At 57.0% G+C, this 25,142-nt stretch overlaps 1 protein-coding gene across 6 annotated transcripts; it reads left to right on the top strand.

The window, feature by feature from the left end:
* Positions 1-1,087: 1,087 nt before the first annotated feature.
* CBX7 (chromobox 7) lies at positions 1,088-23,048 on the top strand. 6 transcript variants are annotated; one of them, XM_063723089.1, is made up of 6 exons: positions 1,088-1,395; positions 3,941-3,984; positions 12,352-12,441; positions 15,109-15,175; positions 19,056-19,407; positions 19,763-23,048. In XM_063723089.1, exons 1-6 carry the CDS (start codon positions 1,327-1,329, stop codon positions 19,915-19,917), a joined length of 777 nt encoding a protein of 258 aa, XP_063579159.1. In that variant the 5' UTR covers positions 1,088-1,326; the 3' UTR covers positions 19,918-23,048. The 6 variants fall into 6 exon arrangements, with proteins under 6 accessions (XP_063579159.1, XP_063579162.1, XP_063579160.1 ...); XM_063723092.1 differs by having other exon boundaries at positions 1,090-1,395; positions 12,352-12,417; positions 19,335-19,407; positions 19,760-23,048; XM_063723090.1 differs by having other exon boundaries at positions 1,090-1,395; positions 12,352-12,417.
* Positions 23,049-25,142: the final 2,094 nt, after the last annotated feature.

Here is a 25,142-nt window from a genome sequence, read left to right as displayed (position 1 = left end):
TGAGGGAAATAGGGAGGAAAATTTTTAAGCACAGGGTGACCCCGTCAGATCTGCATTTTAGAAGCACACTCTGGCACTGTGTGGCTGAGATCGGAGGGAGGGCAGCTCCGCGAGGTCTCTGCTGCGGTCCAGAGAAAAGACGGGGCGAACCTGGGCGGTGGGTGCGGTGAGGGCAGGCAGACCCGAGTCCCCGAGGGGAGGCCGGAGCGACAGGAGTTGGGATCAGTGCAGGAAGAAGCAGGGACGACTCCGGGCTCCCAGCGAGGAATGGAGGCGCTTTAGCAAAAAAGGAAGGGGGGTGGGGAATCAAGAGTTCGTCTCGTGCCACAAATGACCAAGCCCCCACTACGCACCGAGCGCCCAGGACACTCGGGGCTGGGGAAGGCTGGGGCAGCGCGGCGGCAAAATCCGTCCCCGGGTGACCTCAGCTCCACTGCGGCCGCTCCTGCCGCGAACGAGGGCCCGGCCCGGGAGCCCTCGAGGCAGCGCCCGCGTCTGACCCGTGCGTCTGGAAACCGACCACCGAGGGTCGGGTGGATGGACAAATGGAAGGGCGGATGGAGGGGTGGGTGGACAGACGTGGAGACACTGGCCAAACTGCGCCGCGGCGAAAGCCGGATTAGGGAGACCTCGGCCCTGCGACGTCCGGACACGGTGGGAAGTCTTTCGGGTCCCGGCTCTCCTGCAACTCGAGGGGCTGCGCCTCGGGCCCAGTCTCCTCCGCTGCGGGAGGTGAGCAAACGGCCTCCCCGCTCTGAGCCTCGACTTTGTCGTCGGCTCCACTGGGCCCTGTCACTTCGGCCCCTGGCAGTCACCGAGAGGCTGTGAGGCGCCCGCCTGGGTATTAAGGATCACGTCCCGCCCCGGCGTCACAGCGAGACGGGGCGCGCGAGCCTCCGCCCCGCCCCAGCCCGGGACCGAGCCAAATAAGTCCCACGGCCGCGCTCGCGGCTCGCGGCCCGCGGCCCAATCGCAACCCGGGAGGGCGGATCCCGGGGGGCGGGGCTCCGACGGGGGCGGGGATCGGGGGCGGAGCTGACCCTCAGGGCGCGAGCCGAGCCCGCGGCCGGTCCGCGCGCTCCCGCCCCGCCCCCTCCTTGCGCGCGCTCGCTCGCTGGCGCCGAGGAAAACGTTGCGCAGGTTCAAAAATGGAACGTCGGCGGCGTGAGGGAGCGCGAGGGGGTGTGCGCGCGTGCGCGTGCGCGTGCGCGCCCGGACGAGGGTGACGGGGACCCCGCCAGCCCCAGCATCGCGCGCCGCAGCCGCGGCCCCGCAGCTCCGCCCCCGGCCCGGCCCGGCCCCGGGCCCGCTCGCCCGCCGCCCCGCATGGAGCTGTCAGCCATCGGCGAGCAGGTGTTCGCCGTGGAGAGCATCCGGAAGAAGCGCGTGCGGAAGGTGAGGCTGCCCGGGGGCGGCTCCCAGGACCCCAGTGGGGTCCCTCCCGTCCCCAGCACCGCTCCCTCCACGCTGGGGCTGAGGGGAAAGCGGGGCGCGGGGGTCCCGGCAGCCCTGCGCTGCTGGGCCCGTCTCCCCAGCCCGTGCCTCAGTTTCCCTGCCACCGTGTAGGGCGAGTAGAACAAAAGTTGTCGCTCCAGGATGCTAGTGGCGGCCGAGCCTGCCTGAGCTGGAGATTAGGATCGGACGTAGGGATCCTGAGCGCCATCCCACCTCGCTCCCCTTTTATTGTAAATATGGGGAGACTGAGACCCAAGTTGAAAGGACTTGCCTAGCGCGTTAGCGTCAGAGCTTGGTCTTGAACTCGGGACTCTGGACGCTTGGCACCAAATCCTTTCAAGTTGTAAGTGGAGCTTTGGAAAAGTCTCCTCTGGCCTCTGAAGTTTTCCTGCTGGACTTTGGCCTTTTCCGATCCCACCCCCTCTACCCCCACCCGAGCACATCCCTATTCCCCGCCCCCACCCCCACCTCAACTCGTAGCCCAGGCCAGGGCTCTGAAGCCCGCCCCCTGCACTGGGGCATCCCCTAGTCTCCTACCCCATCTGCCTTCTTCAAAACATACACCCTGCAATTTAAGGAGGTGTCTGTTCTGCTGGTTTCAGAACCCCACACTTTGGGGCTGGACTTTGTCCCGGCCTGGCGTCTACACCTCCCGTGCACTTGTTTGGCGAGGGGGCTCGCCTAAGGCTGGGGAAATCCTTGGGGAGGGAGAAGTTCCTTTCCTGGTATTCACTACTGTCCTTCCTTTGTCTCCTCCTCCCTGCAGCCCTTTGGGAGGCTCCAGGCGGACTGGGAGGGGCCTTAGGGGGTCACCTCCTCCCATTTAACAGAGACAAAAACTGAGGCCCAGGCAGAGGAAGTGACCTGCTCAAGGTCACCGAGCGAGTTAGAGAGAGAGGTAGAGCAGGAGCTCAACTGGGCTGATTGGCAGCCCATCTTCTTTCTCCATAGAGAAAACTCAGTCCTGGCATCTTGGGCCAAGGGTGAAGATCAAGGTGATCAGGAGCATCTTTTCTTCCTCCAGCTCCGCTTGGGGTTTTACTCTTCTGATTGAGGCAGCTATTCCTCCTCCTTCTCCTTTTTCCTAGGGTTTCCTCCACTTAAAAGAGAATTAATTTATTCCACAAAGCTCAGTGCTTTTCGTGCTGTGTAGCCTGAAGCAGGCACAGCACTAACTCCCTCTACGATGGAGCCCGCAGGGTAGCACAAGAGGGCGAGATCATCATTCCTTGGGCCAGTCACTCAAAATATTTATTGAGGATCTGTCAGGTACCAGGCACCAGTCTAAGCCCCAGGGATCCATCCCTTCCCTCAGGGAGCTGGCATTCTGCAGAGGCGGCACACAGTGAATGAGGAGACACAGACAGATGCCTTCAGATGGAGCTGTGTGCTCTGCAGAAATAGAACTGCAAGGTGCCAGTGGAGACAGCATGGAGAGGGTCATCAGGGAAAGCCTCTATGAGGAGGTATCATATTTTGGTGTTAAAGTTCTGGCGTGCAGGGGCTTCACTCACAATGGGGTTGGACTGTAAACTTTTTTTTTTCTTGGCACCAAGGCCTCACTCTGTCACCCAGGCGGCAGTGCAGTGGCATGAACATGGCTCACTGCAGCCTCAACCTCCCCGGCTCAAACGATCCTCCTGCCTCAGCCTCCTGTGTAGCTGGCACCACAGACAAGTGCCACCATGCCTGACTAATTTCCTTTTTTCAGAGACGGGGGTCTCACCATATTGCCCAGGCTTGTCTCAAACTCCTTCCTGGGCTCAAGCGATCTTCCAGCCTCAGCCTTCCAAAGTGTTGGGATGACAGGCTTGAGCCACCGTAACTGTAAACTTTTAAAGCCTGTGAGGAAGGGAGGGGCCTGGCTCTACTTTCTAACAACCACAGGGCTGACCACCCCTTCTGAAGGTAGAGACTTTGCCAGTCTTCCATGGGGTCCTGCCAGGGTCTTTTGAGTTGAGAGTCCTCAAGTCACTGGCCCATTACCTCTGAGCCAGAGGCAGCCACTCAGAGACTGAGAGGAGACTCAGCAGATGGGGGCGGAGCGTGGGGACTACCCCAGAGAGGAATGTTTTCGTATTTGGAGACTCTTCCAATCTAAAAAAGAAAGTAAGTGTTCCCACCTGTGCACTGGGGCTCTAGACACTGTGGGTCTTTGGCCACGCACGCACACCTCCATGCAGTCTCAGCTCCCAATGTGTGACATGAGCCCTGGGCTTGGGCCTCAGGAGCCTCAGAGGCGGTTGGAGCCAGATGCACTCCTGTGCTGTCCTAGGGAGGGCAGTATGGGGTGGTCATGCAGCAGTCACGGTTATATGGGTTGGCGAGGATCTGGTGGACAGTCCCTGGATTGTGTTTGTGTGTTGGGGAGACACCTGTCTGCAGATGGGATTTGGAGTTGGGCTCCTTTGGGCCTTAACTGTCCTTCCGAGTGGCTGTAGGGGCAACCACGAGACTCACTGTATCTGCTTCTCTCTCTTCTCAGGGTAAAGTCGAGTATCTGGTGAAGTGGAAAGGATGGCCCCCAAAGTAAGCTCCTTCATGTGTGTGTGTCTGTCTGTCTGCCTACCAACCCGTGCATTCCTCCACCTGCCTTTTGCCCCCTCCCCTGCCTAGCTTTTAGCTCCAGCTACTGTTGTAACTAGACAGCTGACCTTGATTTAATCATCATCTTCTCTGGGCCTCAGTTTCCCCTTGGACCACAGAAGGGTCAAGGTGGGTCTCCAGCTTCTCTTCTCACCCTGCTCTCCTGAGTGTTGAGCTCCTTTGCTGGTTGGAGCTTCTGCTCTCCCTCCTCCCCCTCCCTGTGGCTTTTCTTGGCAACTGGGAGGTGAAGGCCCAGCATCCCGGCTACTGGAGATGGCTGCTGGACAGGAGGAGGGGCCCCCAGACGCTTTAAGCACAGTGCTGCATGAGTCCTCAGTGCTGTGTGGCCAGGGGCAGAGACTGAATCCCCCTTGCCTCTGGACGGCACTTTCCAGTCTGCAGAGCAGGTTCCCATACAGCTTTGTAAGGTAGGTGTGATCAGGCTCTCTCAAGGTGAGGAAACAGGCTCAGAGAGGGTAAGCAGCTTGCCTTAGGTCACACAGCAAGTGGAGGCAGAGTTGGGACTTGAACTAGGCCTTCTCCTTTTCAGGTGTCTCCTCTGTTCCTTCCCAGCCTCCCATCTCAGAGTTGGGAGGCAGGGAGCTGCATCTAAGACCTCCCAGCTTCTCCACCTCTCCTGCTGAGGCCCCATCAGGAACCCACCAATGCCCTCCAGCAGGGAGTTGTTGGGAGGGGGAGGGAATGAGCTAGTCGTGGGGCCTCCCCATTGGTCTGTGGGTGCCCCACCCCCTGCCCCACCTCCCGGAGACTGACTCCTGGAAACCCCCTCTGCCCAGAGCTGCTGCTGTGGGGCAGGGACTTTCTGCTGTGCTGGTGGGGGCTGACCTGGTATCGGGTCCTGTGGGCATTCTGAGGTGACGGTGGTGAGAGACAGCAGAGAGGAAGACAGCCCACGGTGCCTCAGCTTCCCTCTCTGCAAAATGGGTTCAGAAGCCGAGGCCCTGCACTCGTCTCACAGGCTTGGTGGCCCTGTGGGATGAAAGGCCTGGGCACATGTTCTGGGTGACCTGTGGATATCCTGATGACGTGGGGTTGGGAGCTGGCAGGCAGAGAATACACTCCACCCCTCACACCAACCCCCGCTTCTGTTCTCCCTTCCCAAATACTCTGAGAGCTGAAGGAGAATCCCTCCCCCCGCCCGCCGCACCCGCCTGCTAGAAGGTGGGCTTCCAGCCTGAGTGAAGGGGGCAGTACAGGGAGTGACGATGCCCAGAGTGGGCAGCAGGAGCACCGCCTCCCTGGGCGCGCACACCCCTGCCTCTCTCGCTTCGCACTGGGAAGCTGTGGCCACCAACTGTTAGCCTTCAGGACACTATTGGGTATTTTTCTTCCTCTGAGACTCCACTCTTTGGAAGATTCTCTTCTGTAAACAGAGGCCATTATGAATGAAAAGTTCCTTCCCCCACTTCGATTGATCCTGGATGTGAATCCGTCTGCCCACTGCAGCTGGTCAGGAGGGAAGGAAGGAGGCTCCCAGAGCAGAGGCCCTCGATACTTCTGTTGCGCTGTGCCCCTAGCCTGGAGACCCATTTGTTTCTTAACATGCTGAGGCCGCCAGATGGGCCCTCATGGCTGCCTCTTCTCACCCCCCTCCACTTTGGTCCTGGGTTCTAGGCCTGGCTGCCCACCTGACAGCCATGAGCCCTGGGACAGGGGCCCACCATGGCTGGGTCTCTGCTTCCTCACCTTCGAGTTGAGATAGTGAAGCCTCCTTTGCAGGCTGCTGTGAGGGTGGGAGGGTGGGTGTAAGTTAGCAAATGCGTGTTCCCAGTCCAAGTGCTTTAGTAAACATTTGGTTTTGAGACTAAGTTAGATAGATAGCCTAGCTGTTCTTTTTGTTTTCCCCAGTCAGGAAAGGGACCTAAGGGATTCCATTCTTCTCAGGAGCTCAAAGTATCCTTAGAAATCATTTAGGCCAGTCCTCTCATTTTTCAGATGGGGAAACTGAGGTCCAGAGAGGGTTGGTCCTTAAAAACATATAACTGCCAACCCCATGCATTGTGGTGCCCACTTCATGCCCTCCACGGCGCCACTGCGGTCTGGGTGTGAGGCAGGGGCGGCTGCTCACGTGGGGGAAACAGAGGTTCACTCTGGGGAGAAGCAGGGGAGACAGCTCTGTCTTCCCCTCCTCGGGGGGGCCTTGCTCGGAGAAAAAGCTGAGAAAGAGGGTGGGGGGTGGGGAGTTAGGCAGGCTGTGTCCTCCAGGCCTGGGAGCCTTGGCTGGGCCGTGCCAGCCTGGGTGGGGGTAGTCATTCTCCTGCTCAGCATCTGCCCTCTAGGTGGGGAGATTTACATTCTTCTCAGTAACAGTAACAGGAACCATGATTTCAGTGGACGCTCTGGGATGGGCATGGTGGTTCATGCCTGTAATCCTAGCATTTTGGGAGACTGAGGTGGGCGGATCACTTGAGGTCAGGAGTTCCAGACCAGCCTGGCCAACATGGCAAAAACCCCGTCTCTACCAAAAGCATAAAAAATTAGCCAGGCATGGTGATGTGCGCCTGTAATCCCAGCTACTTGGGAGGCTGAGACAGGAGAATCGTGCCACTGCACTCCAGCCTGGGCAACACAGTGAGACTCCGTCCCCCCCACAAAAAAAAAAAAGTGGACACTTTGTGCCAGGCCCAGGCTAAGCCACTACATGCCTTGCCTGTTTTATCTCCCCAGCAAACAAGTGTGGCAGAGGGGCTCTCTTGCTTCTTCTGGAAAGCACAGCAAATGGCACAGGGAGGGGCTCGGGGCCCGGGACAGGGAATGTGACATTGTCAGGTACAGGTACCAGCTGTGCCTGAGGCCTTCAGATAACATTTCAGCCTGTCCAGGGCCCTGCTGTTCCCCTTTCCAGAATGCCTTCCTCTCTTCCCCACTTGTGAATGGTTCTCCGTCGTTTTGGAAGGAGTGGCTCTATGGAGTTTTAGGAATGATGTCAGTGGTCACAGCCATGGCCAGGCTGTCAATTAATAAGCCCCTATTATGAATCAGGCGTTGACTCATTGAACCACTCATAGCAACCCATTTTACAGATGGAGAGACAGAAGCCTACAGCAAATGAGGCCTTGCCCAGGGTCATAGAGCTGGGAAGATGTGAACTACGGGCTGCCTGATACACAGGCAGCTCCACTAGAGGTGACTAGGACTCTTGCCTGCTGGCCTTTTGGCCAGTTCAATGAGAAGTGCTGAGGCTTTCCGCCTCTGAAGATTTACAGCTGTGTGACCCAAGGCAAAGCCCTCAACCTCTCTGTGCCTCACTTTCCCCACCTATAAAAACGAGGCCCTAACCTCACAGGGCCCTGCTGAAGATTGCCTGAGACAAGACAAGATTCATTAACACCCTGCCGGGGCAGAGTGGGAGCTGTCTCCACCCAGGCTGGGGAGACTGGAGTTGGGAGCCGCAGACTTTTAAGCTCCCTGGGCTCGGCTCTTCATTGATTTAACTCAGGCTTATTTGCCTTCACTGTGTACCACACTGCTCGAAATGCTTTCCGTGGCTTAACACATCTAATCTTCACAACAGCCCTATACGACTGGGGTTACTGGTGGGCCCACTTTAGGATGAGGCCCCAGAGCGGTGGCGTCTCCTGAACCAGGCCGCACCCCGCAGTCTGGACCAGAGCCCGTGCTGTTTCTCCTGTGCAGCAGCTTTAAATCGGAGTGGGGACTGGGGCTGGGGGTTGGCCTGGCTCTGCGGGGTTCCGGGTGGTTCCACCTGCCCCAAGGCCGCCTGCGTCACAGCTCAGCAGCGCCTCCAAACCCCGCTTCCCCCGGCCCCCCGGGAAAGGCCGGCGGGGGGCGGGGGTCCTGCACCCGCTGCGCCCCTTTCCACTCCGTGCCCTCACCGCAGCAGGGCAAGCCCTGCGCGGCGCGGCTCTGGCTGGGTGGCCGGGGCTTGTTTACCCGGCCGTGGGGCGGGGCGGGGAGGTCACGTGGCCGTGTTTATCTCGGAGCCGGCGCGCGCCGTCACTGTCCCCGCCCCTGCCCCCTGGGTTTGCCGGTAGTCCCGGCGCGCGCCCCTCCCCGTGCGTGCGCGCGGCCGCCGCCGGCGGGGGCGGGGCCTGGCGCTCCGCCCCCTCCCACGGGGTGATCGGTTCCCGCCCCGCCGGCGCCGCGAGCCCAATGCAGACCCCCGCAGTTCCCCGGTGTCTACGCCGCGGTCCGCGCAGCCCAGGCAACGAGCGTGTCCCCAGAGCCCTGGCTCCTTTCCACTCTCCCTCCCCTGGTGTGGGAAGGGTGTCCTGGGGCTTGCGGGAGCCCACTTTCCTCCAGGCACCCGAGGGTCTCTGATGATCGTGGGGTCTAATCCCTTAGATCCGCGGCGCCCACGCTAGTGGCGCGCTCCTGGGTTGCCAGCGCCCGGCTCTTCGGAAGCGCGTTCCCCTCGGCGCCTCTGGGCTCCTGCGCTGCGGAGGGCGCGGTGCGGCGCGGCGCGGCGCGGCGTCCCCCTTACCGGCTGGGTCTAAGCAGTTAAGACGCTGGTGCCGTCCCTGCTCCCAACTTGGGGCTGCACTCGGCAGCCAAGTGCGACCCTGTTATCTCAGACCCAGCTGCCCGGGCCGGCAACCACCCCTTCTTCATCCAGCCGAGCCTTTCGGGGCGCCCGCTGTGCGCCGCGCCCTGCGGTCGGACACTGAGGACCGGGGGCGGGCGACGCCCCCTCCCGCGGGCTGCACAGTCGGGGATCCCAAACGCGGTGGCCTGGGAGGAGCCTGAAGGCGGAGTGTGGCCGAGAGCCAACACGGGCCGGCCACTGACTGGCTCAGTGACGCTGGGCTGGCTGCCCAACCTCCGTGTCTCAGTTTCTCCATCTGTAAAATGGGGGTAAGAACTAAGCACCTACCTCGCCAGCGCCTTTTGAGGATGGGTGCGGTCCTGGCGGTCCCGGCCGCACACCTGCTGTTACTGTAGTGGTCATTATTCTTGAGATGAGGAAACTGAAGTTCAGAGAAGGGTTGGGACCTGCCAGGATCCACACAGCAGGGACATCAGCAAGCAATGGGCAGGGCGGTGCGGAGGAGCACGCTGTAGAGAGAGGAGCACGAAATTCCCCTTCCTACCAGTTAGAGCTGAGGAGATTCAGCCTTTTCCGGGGGGAGGAAGGGTTAGAGTGTCTGCCAGCCTCTGGTGGCTTCTGCTGTAGTTTCGCTTTCGGCATTCTGCAGGGGCTCCCCAGCCCTTCCCAGAGCCCCGGGCGGGCCTGAGCGGGCCACTTTGCGGGGGCTCTGCCGGCCAGAGTGTTTCCTGGTCCATTAGTGATTATGGTCAAGGCTAGGTATAGCTGTAAAGAGGGCGGAGGAGGGGCAGGCTCGTCCTGCTGGCAGTGGGACATCCTGGGAGGGATGTCAGGGAAGGCTACAAATACCTGACTCTTAAGGGTCTGCTAGGAGTTGACTGGAGGGATGGGGCACCCAAAGGGAGGGAGGGCCGGCTGGCAGGGGGCACATGGGAAGGGGCAGCCCAGGCTCAGGGCTTCACTGCGAGCCCACAGAGGTCCGACACTAAGTGGGTGTGCCAGAGTGTTAGAGGAAGCAAGGAGGCGAGCATTCTGTCGTTGGGGAGCATTTTGGGACTGAACTAGCGTTAGGTGGTTCCCGGGATAGCGTAAGGTTCCCGGGATAGCGATAGGTAGAGGCCTCAGCTCTAGGGACTGGGAGGCGGCAGGGCAGGGGCTCTCCCAGGCTCTCTCTGCCTTTTAACCTCTCGCTAACACCTAGTGCATTCCGTCTTACCTAGCAGAGCCTCTGGCCAGGACCATAGGGCATCGCTTTGCTTTTGTCTGTATATATTTTATACACAGTCACACGTCAGTTAATGACAAGGATACATTTTGAGAAATGCGTTGTTAGGTGATTTCATTGTACGAACATCAGAGTGACCTTAGCCACGCCTAGATGGTACAACCCACTGCACGCCTGGGCTGTGTAATAGAGTCTGCTGCTCCTAGGCTACAAGCATGCACAGCATGTGACTACTGAATACATTCAAACGTAGAAAAAGTGCAGTAAGAATACAGTGTAAAAGATAATACTTGGGACACCTTCTAGAGCACTTCCCAGGCACAGAGCTTGCGGGGCTGGAAGTTGCTCTGTCACCCAGACACATGTCACTCACTGTCGATGAGTGGAATGTGAAGACCTGGTCTATTGTAAACATTGTACACTTATGCTACACTAACTTATGCAAAAATATTTTTCACATTGAACACTTAGGTTACACTAATTTATACAGAAATATTTTTCTTCAATAATAAATTAACCTGAGCTTATAGTAACTTTCTTACTTTATAAACTTAACTGTTTAAAACTTTTTGTCTCTTTTTGTAGTAACACTTAGCTTAAAACATAAACATGTATGGCTGTACAAAATATTTGTTTTATATTCTATAAGCTTTCTTCTATTTAAAAAAAAGTTTAATTTCTTTTACTTTTAAAGTTTTTTTTAATTTAAAAAAAAAATTTATATTTTTATTTTCATTGTTTTTGAGCTGGAGTCTTGCTCTGCCGCCCAGGCTGGAGTGCAGTGGTACGATCTCGGCTCACTGCAACCTCTGCCTCCCAGGTTCAAGCAATTCTCTCACCTCAGCCTCCTGAGTAGCTGGGATTACAGGCGCCCGCCAGCATGTCTGGCTAATTTTTGTATTTTTAGTAGAGACGGGGTTTCTCCATGTTGGCCAGGCTGGTCTCAAACTCCTGACCTCAAGTGATCTGGCCACCCAAAGTGCTGGAATTACAGGTGTGAGCCACTATGCCCAGCCTTAAAGCTTTATTTTTAAAACCTAAGACACTGGCTTTAAAGCTTTGTTTTTAAAACCTAAGACACAAACACACACATTGGCCTAGGCCTACACAGGTTCAGGATCATCAAGACGTCACTAGATGACAGGAATTTTTCAGTTCCGTTGTAATTTTATGGGTCCACCATCACATGTGCAGGCCGTCATGGACAGAAACGTTATTTGGCACTTGACTGTACATATATTGTTTTTAATGGAAAAGTTTTTATGTTTGCGTCGATGGTGAGTGATACTGGTTTTTCCATTTATGGAAGTCATAGTTTGCTTTTAAAATAATTTAAACCAAAAAAGCTGCTCTAAAGGCAGATACGAAGTAAACAGGAGTGCTAGTGGAACGAGGGTGTGGTGGGTGTCACCACGGTGGTTCCACAGATAGGTGAGCTCTGGAGCCACTGCGCTGACATCACAGGGTCTGCCCCAGCAGGAGGGTGCTCCCTGGCTGGGTGGCGAGGGTAGAAGATCTCCTGTAGCATTACCCAGGGGGCCTGCGCTAGGCCTGCTGAACCATTCAGCCACTAGACATTTACCAAATACCTGCTGTGTGCCAGGCCCAGAGACAAGGGAACTTCAGACCTGGCTGTGGCCTGGGTGGGGTGCACTGAAGAGGGAGACTATGCTGGGGATGGGGCTGGAGTTTGGAGGGCGGGGAGGAACAGCAACAGCAGCAAACACAGTGCACTGATGACACATCAGGCACGCTGTTACTCTTGTAACACCCTCTAAACACTTGGAAGACACATCTCATCAGCACAAGAGTCCTTTACAGATGGGGACATTGAGGCACAGAGCTGTTCAGGAAGTTGCTCAAGGTCGCACAGCTAGCTAGGGGCAGAGCCGGACTTGAACCCAGGCCGTGAGCGTGTCCCCAGAGCCCTGGCTCCTTTTCACCCTCTCTTTCCTGGTGTGGGAAGGGTGTCCTGGGGCTTACTGGCACCCTCTCTCCTGGCACCCGAGGGTCTCTAGTGGTCATGGAGTCTAGCAAGGAGTTGGACTCCGTCACATTGTAGAGTGATATGAACGCTGGAGCCCTCAGGAGGCCCAGGCTGGGTCTGTCCTTGAAGTAGGTGACAATGACACCTTACCAGGACAGGGTGAAGGCACACTTGCAGTGGGCCCTGAGTCAGCAGCAGTGGCCTCTGCTGGTGCCCCTGCCCGGTAGAAGCGATGGCTCTGACCTTTTTTTTTTTTTTGAAACAGAGTCTCACTGTGTCACCCAGGCTGGAGTGCAATGGCACCATCTTGGCTCACTGCAACCTCCGCCTCTTGGGTTCAAGCAATTCTCCTGTCTCAGCCTCCTGAGTAGCTGGGATTACAGGCATGCACCACCATGCCCGGCTAATTTTTGTATTTTTAGTAGAGATGGCGTTTTGCCATGTTGGCCAGGCTGGTCTTGAACTCCTGACCTCAGGTGATCCGACCGCCTCGGCCTCCCAAAGTGCTGAGATTACAGGCGTGAGCCACTGCACCCAGCCCCAACTCTGACCTTTCATTCCTCTCCCCAGGTACAGCACGTGGGAGCCAGAAGAGCACATCTTGGACCCCCGCCTCGTCATGGCCTACGAGGAGAAGTACGGTGTCCTCGGCACCGCCGGGTGGGGCTTAGGGCCGGCTCAGAGGCTTCCCAGGAGCCTGCTGCTGGCTTGGCAGGGGTTGTTGGGGCAGGGTGGGGGTGTCCGATGGGGCAGGCCAGCCTGGCCTGCAGCTGGGTGAAAGTGGTGGGCACTGATTCCCAGGGCAGCTGAGGACCCTGGGGCCCTTTCCTGTTGTTGGGTGATCTTGGTCACTTCCTTTACCCACCCGGGCCTCAGTCTCTCTGCTGTAAAATGGGCCACCCTGAGGAACACACCGATTTCCCAGGGTGAAACCTCAGAGGGGCCGTAAGGGGTTTCTGTTCCAGTGAAGAATGTTAAAATGCTTCACAAAGATGCCCTGTGTGCCAGGAGGCGGCATTGCCAGTTGTGTGGGGGTGACAGATCAGAGACGGTGTCTCTAGAGGACCTCTTAGGGCAGGAAGGAGTGTCTGACGAAGCTCAAGGAAGGCTGGGCAGGAGCGTGGGCTTTGGGGCTGGGATTTCTGAGTTCTGGCCTGTCCTCCTGCCACCTCCTGTCCAAGTGGCCCAGGCAAAGTCAGTCTCCCACCTCTGCCAGTGCCCCTCAGGGATGCTGAGTACGCCCTAACAGTTCCGTGTGCCCTCTCTGGCCACCCTCCCCACCAGCAGGCAGCCCAGGTACCCTGCCTCTCCCAGCCCACCTGCCTTGTGCAGCCTGGGACCATTTCACAAAATCATTTGTGTTTGGCCCCTATGGCAACCTCCTGAGGCAGGAATGAGGGTTTTGTTTGACAGAGTAAGAAACTGAGGCGCTTACCTGGAGCCTCAGAACAAGGACCTGTCCAGGGCTGCCACCTCCAGGTGGGGGCTTTTCCGCTGCCCCTTGCTGCTGGGTTCTTCTGGCTCCTTCTCCAGGAGATTTCCTGCCATGGATTCAAAAGACAAATTTTATTGTTCTTTCCTTTTAAAATCAGGGCGTCCCCATCCCAGGGTTTCTTTCTGCCTCCCAGGTGTGTGGTGGGGCCTTGGTCCAACAGGGTGCGACACTTGGGAATCCCGTGGAGCGTGGTAAGGAGAGCAGTGGGCAGGTATCAAAGGCCCGGATTCTAGTCCTCCGCCAGGGGCCCTTTCCCTTTGGTCCGTTGGTGTCCTGCTGGGGATGGATGCTCAGTGGATGGTCAGACATTTGCAGTAGATGCCATGGGGTTCATTGGTGTGTGCTAAGCTCAGAGGAAGAGCCTGGCCCGAGGTCACACGAGGCCTGCACATTGTTTCTGTTGTCCACATGGCGTCTGTACTGGGGGCTGCAGAGAATGTGGATGGAAAGAACTGAAATGGGAGGCAGGAAGAAATGACTGAATCTCCCCATTACTTTCAGCGGTTGTTTGGAGTCTCTGGTTGTGTTGTCTTGTGTGTCATGTGTAGCTTCGTGGCATTGTCAAGTCGTGCTTTTTTTTTGTTTGTTTTTTTGAGACATGGTCTCACCCTGTCTCCCAGGCTGGAGTGCAGTGGTGCGATCTTGGCTTACTGCAACCTCTGCCTCCCAGGCTCAAGCAATTCTCCTGCCTCAGCCTCCTGAATAGTTGGGACCACAGGTGTATGCCACCGTGCCCGGCTAATTTTTGTATTTTTGGTAAATGGGGTTTTTTGTTTGCTTGTTTTTTCTTTTTCTTTTTCTTTCTTTCTTTTTTTTTTTTTTTTTTCTGGAAATGGAGTCTTGCTCTGTCGCCCAGGCTCTGGAGTGCAGTGGAGTGATCTTGGCTCACTGCAAGCTCCGCCTTCTGGGTTCATGCCATTCTCCTGCCTCAGCCTCCCGAGTAGCTGGGACTACAGGTGCCCTCCACCACGCCTGGTTAATTTTTTTGTATTTTTAGTAGAGACAGGGTTTCACTGTGTTAGCCAGGATGGTCTCGATCTCCTGACTTCGTGATCTGCCTGCCTTGGCCTCCCAAAGTGCTGGGATTACAGGCATGAGCCACCGCGCCTGGCTGGTAAATGGGGTTTTGCCATGTTGCCCAGGCTGGTCTCAAACTCCTGAACTCAAGTGATCCACCCGCCTCAACCTCCCAAACTGCTGGGATTACAGGCGTGAGCCACCGCACCCGGCCTGAGTTGTGCTTTGTGTGTTTTTGATACATGGGAAGGCATCTGCTGGGCACTCAGAACAGACTGGTTTTCATCCTGTCCCCCGACAAGATGGGACAGACAGGGTAGGAGCCGGTCTGCTCTCCCAGGTTCACAGAGATCCCAAATGCGGGGGAGTCTGTGCAGAGCTTTACTTGCAGAGGGACTAGCCATTCCCGTCAGCTCTCCTGGGACATTCAAGGTAAATTGGATTGACAGGCTTCTGTATCACTCCCCTAGGAGGAAAAACTGAGCCACGTTTTTAGGGGGTCCTTAGGAGCATGTAGAGCAGAGCCCTCACATGGCCCTGGAGCCCCGTAAGGACCCACCGTTTTTGGAGGTGCTGCAAGTCCCCCCTCAGCAGTTTCCCCCACGTTTGTCAGATGGGAAGACCTTGGCCCTGGGAGTTGAACATCTGACCCTGTTGTTATGGCCCCAGCCAGGCAATGGGGAGGATTGGTGGGCAGGCCTGTGGGGAGTGTCCCCTCCCTGACAGACAGCAGAGGGCGGGCGAAGCGGATGCCTTCCCTTCCCTTAGATGTCACCAGTGTTTCCTTTTCTTCTGCCACCTGCTTCGCACCCCAGGGAGGAGAGAGACCGAGCATCGGGGTATAGGAAGAGAGGTCCGAAACCCAAGCGGCTTCTGCTGCAGGTAACCGGCCTGCCTTTGTGCCTCCTTTCTCCCTCTGCCCAACCCCAAGTCCTCCTCTGCCCGTTGGTGCATTTGCACTGGCTGATTGAGCTGATCTGCGTCCCTCCCCTGTACCACCCAGGGCACTGTGGGGTGGGGCACTTGGGTAGGTTTTGGTGGGAGGAGTTGGGAAAAGCCTGTGTGTGGGGCTGGTGCCCAGGGAAGACAGCCTGGGTGGGAGGTGCCACCTGGGAGGGAGAGTAGGCATATGGCCAGTGGAATCCTAGAATTCTCAAAGCTTAGAATCTTGCTGTAAGGAAGCCTTGAAAGCTTTGAGCCTTTCAATGCTCAGAATCCCTAAACACAAAATTATCATTGAGAATCTCAGAAACATAAACTTTAGAATTGAGGAAACATGAGAGGCTGGAGTTTCAGAATCTAAGAAACAGAATCTTTTTTTTTTTTTTTTTTTTTTTTTGGGTGAGACAGAGTCTCGCTCTGTTGCTCAGGCTGGAGTGCAGTGGCACACGATCTTGGCTCACTGCAAGCTCCACCTCCCGGGTTCACACGATTCTCCTGCCTCAGCCTCCCAAGTAGCTGGGACTACAGGCGCCCACCACCACGCCTGGCTAAGTTTTTGTATTTTTAGTAGAGACAGGGTTTCACCATGTTGGCCAGGATGGTCTCGATCTCCTGACCTCATGATCCGCCTGCCTCGGCCTCCCAAAGTGCTGGGATTACAGGTGTGAGCCACCGCGCCCGGCCAGAAACAGAATCTTAGAATTGTAGAACTACAGCCTTGGAATGTCAGACCCTTAGAAGTGTGTCATTTTTGAGTGGGCCTCCTGTTCCAGCCTTCAGTTGGTTGGGGACCCAAGTCTCTGCGCATCCCGGAGTACCCACGTCGTAGGTCTTGGGGGCCTTTGCTGACCTCAGTGCTTTGCAGTGACAGGCAAGTGGATCTTGGAGCAGTGCAGTCACAGGTTGAGTCTCCCTCACCCCAAATCCAAAATGCGTCCAGGTGCGGTGCCTCACGCCTGTAATCCCAACACTTTGGGAGGCCGAGGAGGGTGGATCACCTGAGGTCAGAAGTTCAAAACCAGCCTGGCCAACATGGTGAAACCCTGTCTCTACTAAAAATACAAAAATTAGCTGGGGATGGTGGCGGGCACCTGTAATCCCAGCTACTCAGGGGGTTGAGACAGGAGAGTCACTTGAGCCCGGGAGGTGGAGGTTGCAGGGAGCCAAGATCACACCATTGCACTCCAGCCTAGGTGATAAGAGTGAAACTCCGTCCCCCGCCCCCCCAAAAAAAGCAAAATCTGAAGTGCTCCAGAATCCAAAACGTTTTGAGCACCAAAATGATGTTCAAAGGAAGTGCTCGTTGGAGCATTCTAAATTTCAGACTTTTGGATTGGGGATGCTCAGCTGGTAAATATAATGCAAATATTCCAAAATCCTAAAAAAATTCGAAGTCTGAAACACTTCTGGTTCCAAGCATTTCAGATAAGGAATGCTCTGCCTGTGTGTGGTTGTAGGTAAGCCTCTTCACCTGTAAAATGGGGATAAAGAGAATACCCGCTCTCCTTAATGTAATAAGACCCACCAGGCAGGATACTGGAAGCCAGAAAGTCAGGATTCTTGGTCCACTTGTATGTGGTCCATGTCAAGCGTCCTTGGCCACTCCTGATTATAGCCCAGGAGGCTTTCGCCAGAGGGGGTGGGCCTCCCTTCATGCAGTGGGCATGTTCCATTGGGTTTGGCGTGAATTGAGCCTAGGAAGGAAAGTAACATTTCCCGGACGTCTGTGTGCCGGGCTCTGTGCCCATTGTGCCTCACAGATGAACACATTGCATCCACATACTAAGCCTACAGGGCAGGTATGTTCGTTATCTCTTCCCCTCTAACATGGCAACTCAAAGCAATAAACTGATTATTTCCCATGGCTTCTGGGGGTCAGGAATTTGGGAGTGTGCTAGCTGCTTCTTCAGTGGTTCTAGTCTGGGCAGCATTCAGGGTGTTGGCTGGGCTGCAGTCATCTGCAGGCTCAACCAGGGCTGCGGGATCTGCCTCCGAGGGGGCTGCTCACATGCCAGCAAGTCAGGGCTGGGCGTTGACAGGGACTGGTCCTCACCATGTGGACCTCTCCAGAGGGCTGCTTGAGTGTCTTACAGTGCAGCCACCAGCTTCCCGGAGTGGGTGACCCGAGAGAGAGAGCAGGGAAGAAGCCACAGTGTCTTTTATGCCCTAGCCTGGGAAGTCACACACCATAGCACTGGGTGTGGGAACGGACTGTGCGTAGGTGTGAATTCCAGGAGGTGGGTGTGGTTGGGGCCCTCCTCGGAGGCTGGCTCCTACAGTCTCTTCATTGTTTCGCTGAGAAAGAAACTGAGGCCCAGGGAGGCCGGTAGCTTACCCAGGACCTGACTGTTGGCACCCGCGTCCCTTTAGTAGCTGTAGTTGTTTCGTGATGAGGTTGCCAAGGACATAGAAGAACCTGCCTTGCGGAATGGTACAATGTACTGGGCTTCTTTTTTTTTTTTTTTTTTTTTTTTTTTTCCCAGACAGAGTCTCGCTCTGTCACCCAGGCTGGAGTACAGTGGTACGATCTCTGCTGACTGCAACCTCTGCCTTCTGGGTTCAAATGATTGTCCTGCCTTAGCCTCCCAAGTAGCTGGGATTACAGGCGCCTGCCACCACGCCCAGCTAATTTTTGTATTTTTAGTAGAGATGGAGTTTCGCCATGTTGGCCAGGCTGGTCTTGAACTCCTGACCTCAGGTGATCCAGCTGCCTCGGCCTCCTAAAAGTGTTGGGATTACAGGCATGAGCCACTGTGCCCGGCCCGTACTGGGCTTCTGATGGCCTGTGAGCCCGCTGGGAGGAGTGGGTTTTGAGTCAGCTGCCTACAGGACGTGCCTCCCAACCACTGCAGTATTTTCCCAGTCCCCTCCCAGTTCAGCCCTCCTCCCATCACTGCAGCAGCCCGCACCTGGGGACATGTGATGCCGTTAGCAGGCACAACTGTGAGTGGGACCTGTGTGTGTCATCTCTTCCCTCAGCTTGGAGGTGTTTGACCTCACAGGTCCCATCTGATGGCTGCACTATCTTCCTGGGAGCTCCTGGCCTCTGGTAGCAGGTGGCAGGAGAAGGTACTGTCCCAGTGATCCAGAGTCTCCCAACATCTTGGCACCATGGATCTTTTGTAGATTCATGTAAATTCTCCCCAAGTAAATAAGATAAATCCCGAAATTACAAACTCCAGGGGTGGATGGACTTGCCCTCCAGCTCCAGATGTGTCGCGGGCAGTCAGCAGAGCGGGCTGCATCAGGTGGCTTGCAGAGCCCAGGAGCCCCCTGGAGGGGTCGGGGTGCATCTGCAGGCCAGGTGGAGCCCTGTCCTTTTGGCTGGGTAGCATGGGCATCTGGGGCTGTGTGTGCTGCTGGCCTGGCTTTGCCCCAAGCAACTCCAAGAGCACACCTTTGCCCTCTGCCTGCACCTTCTCCCAGGTGAGCTGGCAGTGTCAGTTTTGGAGGTGCTCTGGCAAGCAAAGATGCCTTTCCTAAAATGAAGGCTAACTCTTTAATGCATCCAGAGTTGTTTCTCTTGGCCAGTTTTCAATTTGTCCTTCTTGTATGCTTCTCTGCTGGGTATCAAAGGAGTAAACGCTGGGATGAGAGTGCTCTGTGGGACCCAGAGGCGGGGCTGAGCTGGCAGAGCCTGGAGTTGCCCGGGCCCACTCTCTGGGCTGGGGTGGGGTGGGGTGATGGCCAGCCGTGGCATGGGGAGGAGTTGAGTGGGTAGATGTGGGAAGGGCACTCCGGGTGGGAGGAACAGCATGAGCAAAGGTGTGGCGGGTGGGAGGGTGGGGCTGACCCGCGCTGCCCTGGCTTGCCCCCGCAGCGGCTGTACAGCATGGACCTGCGGAGCTCCCACAAGGCCAAGGGCAAGGAGAAGCTCTGCTTCTCCCTGACGTGCCCACTCGGCAGCGGGAGCCCCGAGGGGGTGGTCAAGGCGGGGGCACCTGAGCTGGTGGACAAGGGCCCCTTGGTGCCCACCCTGCCCTTCCCGCTCCGCAAGCCCCGAAAGGCCCACAAGTACCTGCGGCTCTCACGCAAGAAGTTCCCGCCCCGCGGGCCCAACCTGGAGAGCCACAGCCATCGACGGGAGCTCTTCCTGCAGGAGCCACCGGCCCCAGACGTCCTGCAGGCGGCCGGCGAGTGGGAGCCTGCTGTGCAGCCCCCTGAAGAGGAGGGTAAGGCGGCCCCAGCCCAGAGACCCTCAGAGCTGGAAAGGGCCCTGTGGGTCATCAGGTCCAGCTGGTTCAATGTCCAAAGAGGGCCTGTAGTGCTTTGTGGGGACAGTCGTGTCTGGGCTCAGGGCCCAACACTAGCCCAGGGCTCCTCCTGTCATCCTGCTCTGGCTGAGCTCTTGTCTAGGAGGGGAGGATGCACCCAGTGCCCTCCTCCCAAGTGTCCAGCCGTGTGTGAGGCCCTGAGCTGACTGAAGACGCAGAGAGGAGGAGCTGGAGTTGGGGTGGGGTTGGGTGGTCTGCATGGCTTCCCACCTTGTCAACGCTGCCCCCATCTGTGTGTCTCACGCTGCAGCAGATGCCGACCTGGCCGAGGGGCCCCCTCCCTGGACACCTGCGCTCCCCTCAAGTGAGGTGACCGTGACCGATATCACCGCCAACTCCATCACCGTCACCTTCCGCGAGGCCCAGGCGGCTGAGGGCTTCTTCCGAGACCGCAGTGGGAAGTTCTGAATCACCGTTTTTACTCTTCTTAAACTGTTTTCTTTTGGGCTTGGGGTGGGACTTCCAGAGATAGGGATGGGTTGGGGGCGGGGTAATTATTTTATTTAAAAAAATACCGAGCAGCAAAAGGGGAGAAGATCCCACTACTCTCCCACCACCTGCCCTTTCTCTGAGGGACATTTACCACGAGGCCTCAGGCTGGGGATGGAGAGAGTTGCTCTGGGAGTTGGGGGTTGGGGTACCAGCCCCAGGGCAGGATGGGGACAGGATCGCCTGCCCGGGACACCACCATTATCATTCTCCTCTAGTGACGCAGCAGCTGGTTCTGGGAGTTAAAGGAGCATTGGAAGGCCCAAACCCTCTCCCTTGAGTGGCCACCCCAGCCTGGTTGGCTGGTTTTTCCTCTTTTCTTCTTGTTTCAATTTGGATTGGGTCTTACCTGGAACTCTCCTCTCTGGCTTTGCAGTGCGCTGTGGAGGCTGCGCTGTGGAGGCTGGTTTTGACCAGAAGTGAGTGGGGTGGGAGGAAGGGGCAGGAGGAAGGGTTGAGATTACTTGGAGCGAGTCCCTTCCCCTTCAGAGAGGCTTCTATCCTTCCCAGGGAGGAGGCGCCGCTGAGACCCTTCTGCTGAGAGCTCTGCCCTCCCCTCATCACCTGGCCTGTGCAGAAACGCTCACGCACACCCGGCTGCACAGGTGTGCACGCATTACCCTTCGCGTGTACGTTCCCATGTGCCCCACGAACGCATGTGTGTCTGCAGACGTGTCCACATGGGTCTTGCGAACCTGGTTTAGAAACCCTGGCCAGGCGAACGTGGGGTGATTCACGGCACAAAAGAACTCACCACCACACCTGCACTCACCCCACCTTGCATGCACCTTGCTACCTGCTTGCGGCTTTCGGCGGAGGGCAGGGGCCTGGCACAGGTGCGATGGCACCTCATGCTCCAGGCATGCAGATGTGGTTTCTCAGCTGCACCGGGCCAGGCTGCGGGTGTGCAGGCATCTGCTAAGTTATGTGGTGTATCACAGGCTTTGAGACATCTGGACCCTGTCCTTCCTCCCCCGAGGGGTTCTTGTTCTTTCTGACTCAGGTGACTTTTCAGCCCTTCCAATTCCCCTCTTTTTCTGCCCTCCCCTCCAACTCAGCCAGCCCAGGTGTGGGCAGTCAGGGAGGGAGGGAGTGTCCCACCACGTTCTCAGGGCAGCCCTTGACTCCTAAGCCCCTTCCTCCTTCCATTCTGCATCCCCTCCCCATCCAACCTAAATGCCACAGCTGGGGCTGAGCTGTATTCCTGTGGAGGGACCTCTGCCATGCCTCTCTGAGGTCAGGCTGTGCTGTGTGATGGGCAGGCTTTGCCCCAGCCCACCCCTGGCAAGGTGCACTTGTTTTCTGGCTTGTACAAGGTGTCCTGGGGGCCAGTGGCTTCCCTGCCAGTGAAGAGTGACTTCTCCCTCTCTTCCAGTCCTGTAGGGGAGACAAAGCCAGATTGGGGGGCCCGAGGGGAGCATGGAAAAGGCCGGCTCCCCTGTCTTTCCTTGGCTGTCAGAGTCAGGGTAACACACACCAAGAGTGGAGTGTGGCCGGCGACTTTGAAACCTGCCTGCCCTCCCTGCAGCTCTGCTCTGTGTCCTCAGGAAGTCACAGAGTCTACTGAGGCAAGGAGAGGGTGATTCTTTCCCCAGATCCTTTCTTCCCTAGTTCCCAAACCAAAGACAGCCTGCAGCCCTTTCTGCATGGGGTGCTCTGTTGACAGGCTTCCCAGATCCCTGAGTCTCTCTTTCCTTCCTTCTCGATCTTTAGTTGTCCACGGTCAATTCAGTGCTTCCATTGGGGGACAGTCCCCTCCAGGATGACCTGATTCACCTCCAGCCCAGGGAATGGAATCTAGAGGAATACGTGGGGTGGGTCTGGACAAGGAGCGGCAGGAATCACCACCCATCTCCAGCTGTGGAGCCCTGTGGAGGGGAAGGGGAAGCTTGGGGTTCAGAGAGAACTCTTCCAGGAGAGGGGTGCCCAGCGGAGGTAAAGATGATAGAGGTCTCTAATTGAATGTTTTGGCCCATGGCTTTGGAACATGGCTGGCAGCTTCCAGCAGAAGTCACGCTCCCCATCCCCCAGGGGACATGGGACCTTTTTCCTGCTTCCTGGTCACTTTCAAAGAACTATTTGCGCAATCTGTGGGTCTGTGGATTCACGGGGCTTTCTGTGTGGGTGCTGCAGTTGCTTTTGTCTGCAGCAGCAGGACACATCTTTCCTCTTACTCAGCCCTTTATGGCCCATGGGGAACTCCGTGGCTCAGGGAGAGCTGAACTCCAGGGGTGTGACCTGGGACAGGTGGGCCTGAGGTGCCCAGCTCAGGGCAGCCATGTGGCTCATGGGCTGTAGTGAGCCAGCTCCCGGGGAAAAGGCTGTGGGCCATTAGGACCATCCTCCAGGACAGGTGACCTCTATGAGGTCACCTATGGCTGTGGCCCTGCAGGCCTCCTTCCAGCCCAGAGTGGCCCAGTAGAGCAAGGCAGACAGCGACCTCCACCCCTGCAGCCCTCTTAAAAGGCCAGTACTCTTGGGGGTGGGGGGAGGGTTTAGAAAGCATTTGCCCACCTGCCTTTCTTTCCCCCAGCCCCCACCCGCTTTGAATGTAGAGACCTGTGGGCACTTTTCCTTTTGTGGTGGGGGGTGCGGAGGAGGTACCCCCACCCCTGGCACGGCCGCCTGGAATGCAGGACTGTCACTGCTGTTCGGGTGATGACCTCGTTGCCAAGCTCCTCCTCTCCCCTTGTTCTGGGGGCAGGCGCTGTGCTTCTGTGAGGTGGTTTAGCTTCTGCTTTATAAGTGGCCAGCCGCGGCCACCAGGTCTCAGCACAAGAGCGATTCCTTTGCACAGAATGAGCTTCGAGCTTTGTTCAGACTAAATGAATGTATCTGGGAGGGGTCGGGGGCACGAGTTGATTCCAAGCACATGCCTTTGCCGAGTGTGTGTGTGCTGGGAGAGTCAGAGTGGATGTAGAGCGCAGTTTTATTTTTGTACTGACATTGGTAAGAGACTGTATAGCATCTATTTATTTAGATGATTTATCTGGTAAATGAGGCAAAAAAATTATTAAAAATACATTAAAGATGATTTAAAAAAAAGAAAATTCCTGGGCATTTGATCATTCCTTCTGGTGGTTGTCAAGTGCGTCCGTCCACCAACAGGCTTTGTGCGAGCAACAAGGCAGTTTATTTCACTTGGGTGCAAGTGGGCTGAGTCCGAAAAGAGTCAGCCAAGGGAGATAGGGGTGGGACAGTTTTATAGGACTGGGGTAAGCAGTGGAAAGTTACAGTGAAAGGTGGTTAGCTATTGTCGGCAGGGGAGGGGGTCACAAGCTGCCTGGTGAGGAGATCATAATACTCATTGTCCGGAAGGTCACCAGGTCAACCAGTTGGGGCAGGGCAGGAACAAGTCATAATGGAATGTCATAAGGTTGGTCAATCAGTTAAGACAGGAGCTGGCCGTTTCACTTCTTTGTACTTTTGGGTTGCCCCAGACTTCTTGGCTCCTGCAGGCCATCTGGACGTATATGTGCAGGTCACAGGGGTTACAATGGCTGAGCTTCAGCTTAGAGGCCAGACAGTGGTGTCCCCACTGTGCTGAAGAAAGAGCTCCAGCCCCTGGCAATGCCTGGGGTTTAGGTCCCAGGTCTGCTGGTCACCAGCCATGGTCTTGGACAAGTCTTTCCCTTCACTGAGACCCCAGATGGACAGAGAATTCACTGAGGTGACGGGAACAGGAAACTGCAGGGTGTCTCTGGGTGAGGCCATCGCCGTGGTCCGTAGTGTGTCGTCAGAGGCCTGGAAGTGCTTCTGGCACCTTTTATCTGCTTCCCCCCAAGAGTCCTTTATACCAGAACCTTGGAGCAGTGAACATCCCAGGTCTCTGCAACTGCAGGTTCTGGATCGCAGGACTGTCATGGGGCTAACGCTCACCTACTGTGTGTCCAGCCAAGCTTAGCGCACACGTCTGAACGTTGAGACAGATGGTCAGAGCCAAGGGCAAGTCCTGGGAGCACGTCTGCATTTCAGTGCATCACAGCCTGCAGGACAGAGGCTGGGCCAGAGCAGGCAGAGTTGATGGTGGGGAGAAGAGTTAAGAGGCTGTTGCAGCCATGCAGGTGGAGGGGTATGGTGGCCGCAACTGTGGACGTGTCAGTGAAAGAAACAGAGAGACTGGGGATGGATTTAGGTGGTGGAAGCGTCAAGATGTGGCCACTGAATTGATGCAAGAGAGGGATCAAGAATATGCCTGGGCTCTCCCCCTCCCCCTCCCTCTCCCCCTCCCTTCTCCCTCTCCTTCTTTTTTCGGTCTCCCTCTGTTGCCGAGGCTGGACTGTACTGCCGTGATCTCCGCTCGCTGCAACCTCCCTGCCTCGGGCTCCTGTGATTCTCCTGCCTCGGCCTGCCGAGTGCCTGGGATTGCAGGCGCGCGCTGCCATGCCTGAATGGTTTTTGTATTTTTGGTGGAGACGGGGTTTCGCCGTGTTGACCGGGCTGGTCTCCAGCTACTGGCCTCGAGTGATCTGCCCGCCTCAGCCTCCTGAGGTGCTGGGATTGCAGACGGAGTCTCGCTCACTCAATGCTCAATGTTGCTCAGGCTGGAGTGCAGTGGCGTGATCTCGGCTCGCTACAACCTCCACCTCCCAGCCGCTTGCCTTGGCCTCCTAAAGTGCTAAGATCACAGCCTCTGCCCCGCCGCCACCCCGTCTAGGAAGTGAGGAGTGTCTCTGCCTGGCCGCCCATCGTCTGGGATGTGAGGAGCCCCTCTGCCCAGCCGCCCCATCTAGGAAGTGAGGAGCGCCTCTGCCCGGCCGCCATCCCGTATAGGAAGTGAGGAGCGCCTCTGCCCGGCTGCCCCGTCTGGGAAATGAGGAGCGCCTCTACCTGGCCACCCCGTCTGGGAAGTGAGGAGCGCCTCTGCCCGGCTGCCCCGTCTGGGAAGTGAGGAGCACCTCTGCCCGGCCGCCCCGTCTGGGAGATGAGGAGCACCTCTGCCCAGCCACCCCGTCTGGGAGGTGAGGAGCGCCTCTGCCTGGCTGCCACCCCGTCTGGGAGGAAGTGAGGAGCGCCTCTGCCCGGCCGCCCCGTCTGGGAGGAGAGGAACACCTCTGCCCGGCCGCCACCCCGTCTGGGAAGTGAGGAGCACCTCTGCCTGGCCACCCCGTCTGGGAGGTGAGGAGCGCCTCTGCCCGGCCGCC

The sequence above is a fragment of the Pongo abelii genome, chromosome 23 (genome assembly GCF_028885655.2).
Source record: "Pongo abelii isolate AG06213 chromosome 23, NHGRI_mPonAbe1-v2.0_pri, whole genome shotgun sequence".
NCBI lineage: Eukaryota > Metazoa > Chordata > Mammalia > Primates > Hominidae > Pongo > Pongo abelii.
Note: the sequence above shows the minus strand (reverse complement) of the source record. Positions and strands in the feature narration are given on the sequence as shown.

What these genes read in the sequence shown, in the direction of transcription:
- CBX7 (XM_063723088.1), top strand. Translation starts at nt 1,327, where the DNA reads ATGGAGCTGTCAGCCATCGGCGAGCAGGTGTTCGCCGTGGAGAGCATC. An exon ending in GGAAGAAGCGCGTGCGGAAG is followed by an intron (nt 1,396 to 3,940) that starts GTGAGGCTGCCC and finishes CTCTCTTCTCAG; the next exon opens with GGTAAAGTCGAGTATCTGGT. An exon ending in TGGAAAGGATGGCCCCCAAA is followed by an intron (nt 3,985 to 12,351) that starts GTAAGCTCCTTC and finishes TCCTCTCCCCAG; the next exon opens with GTACAGCACGTGGGAGCCAG.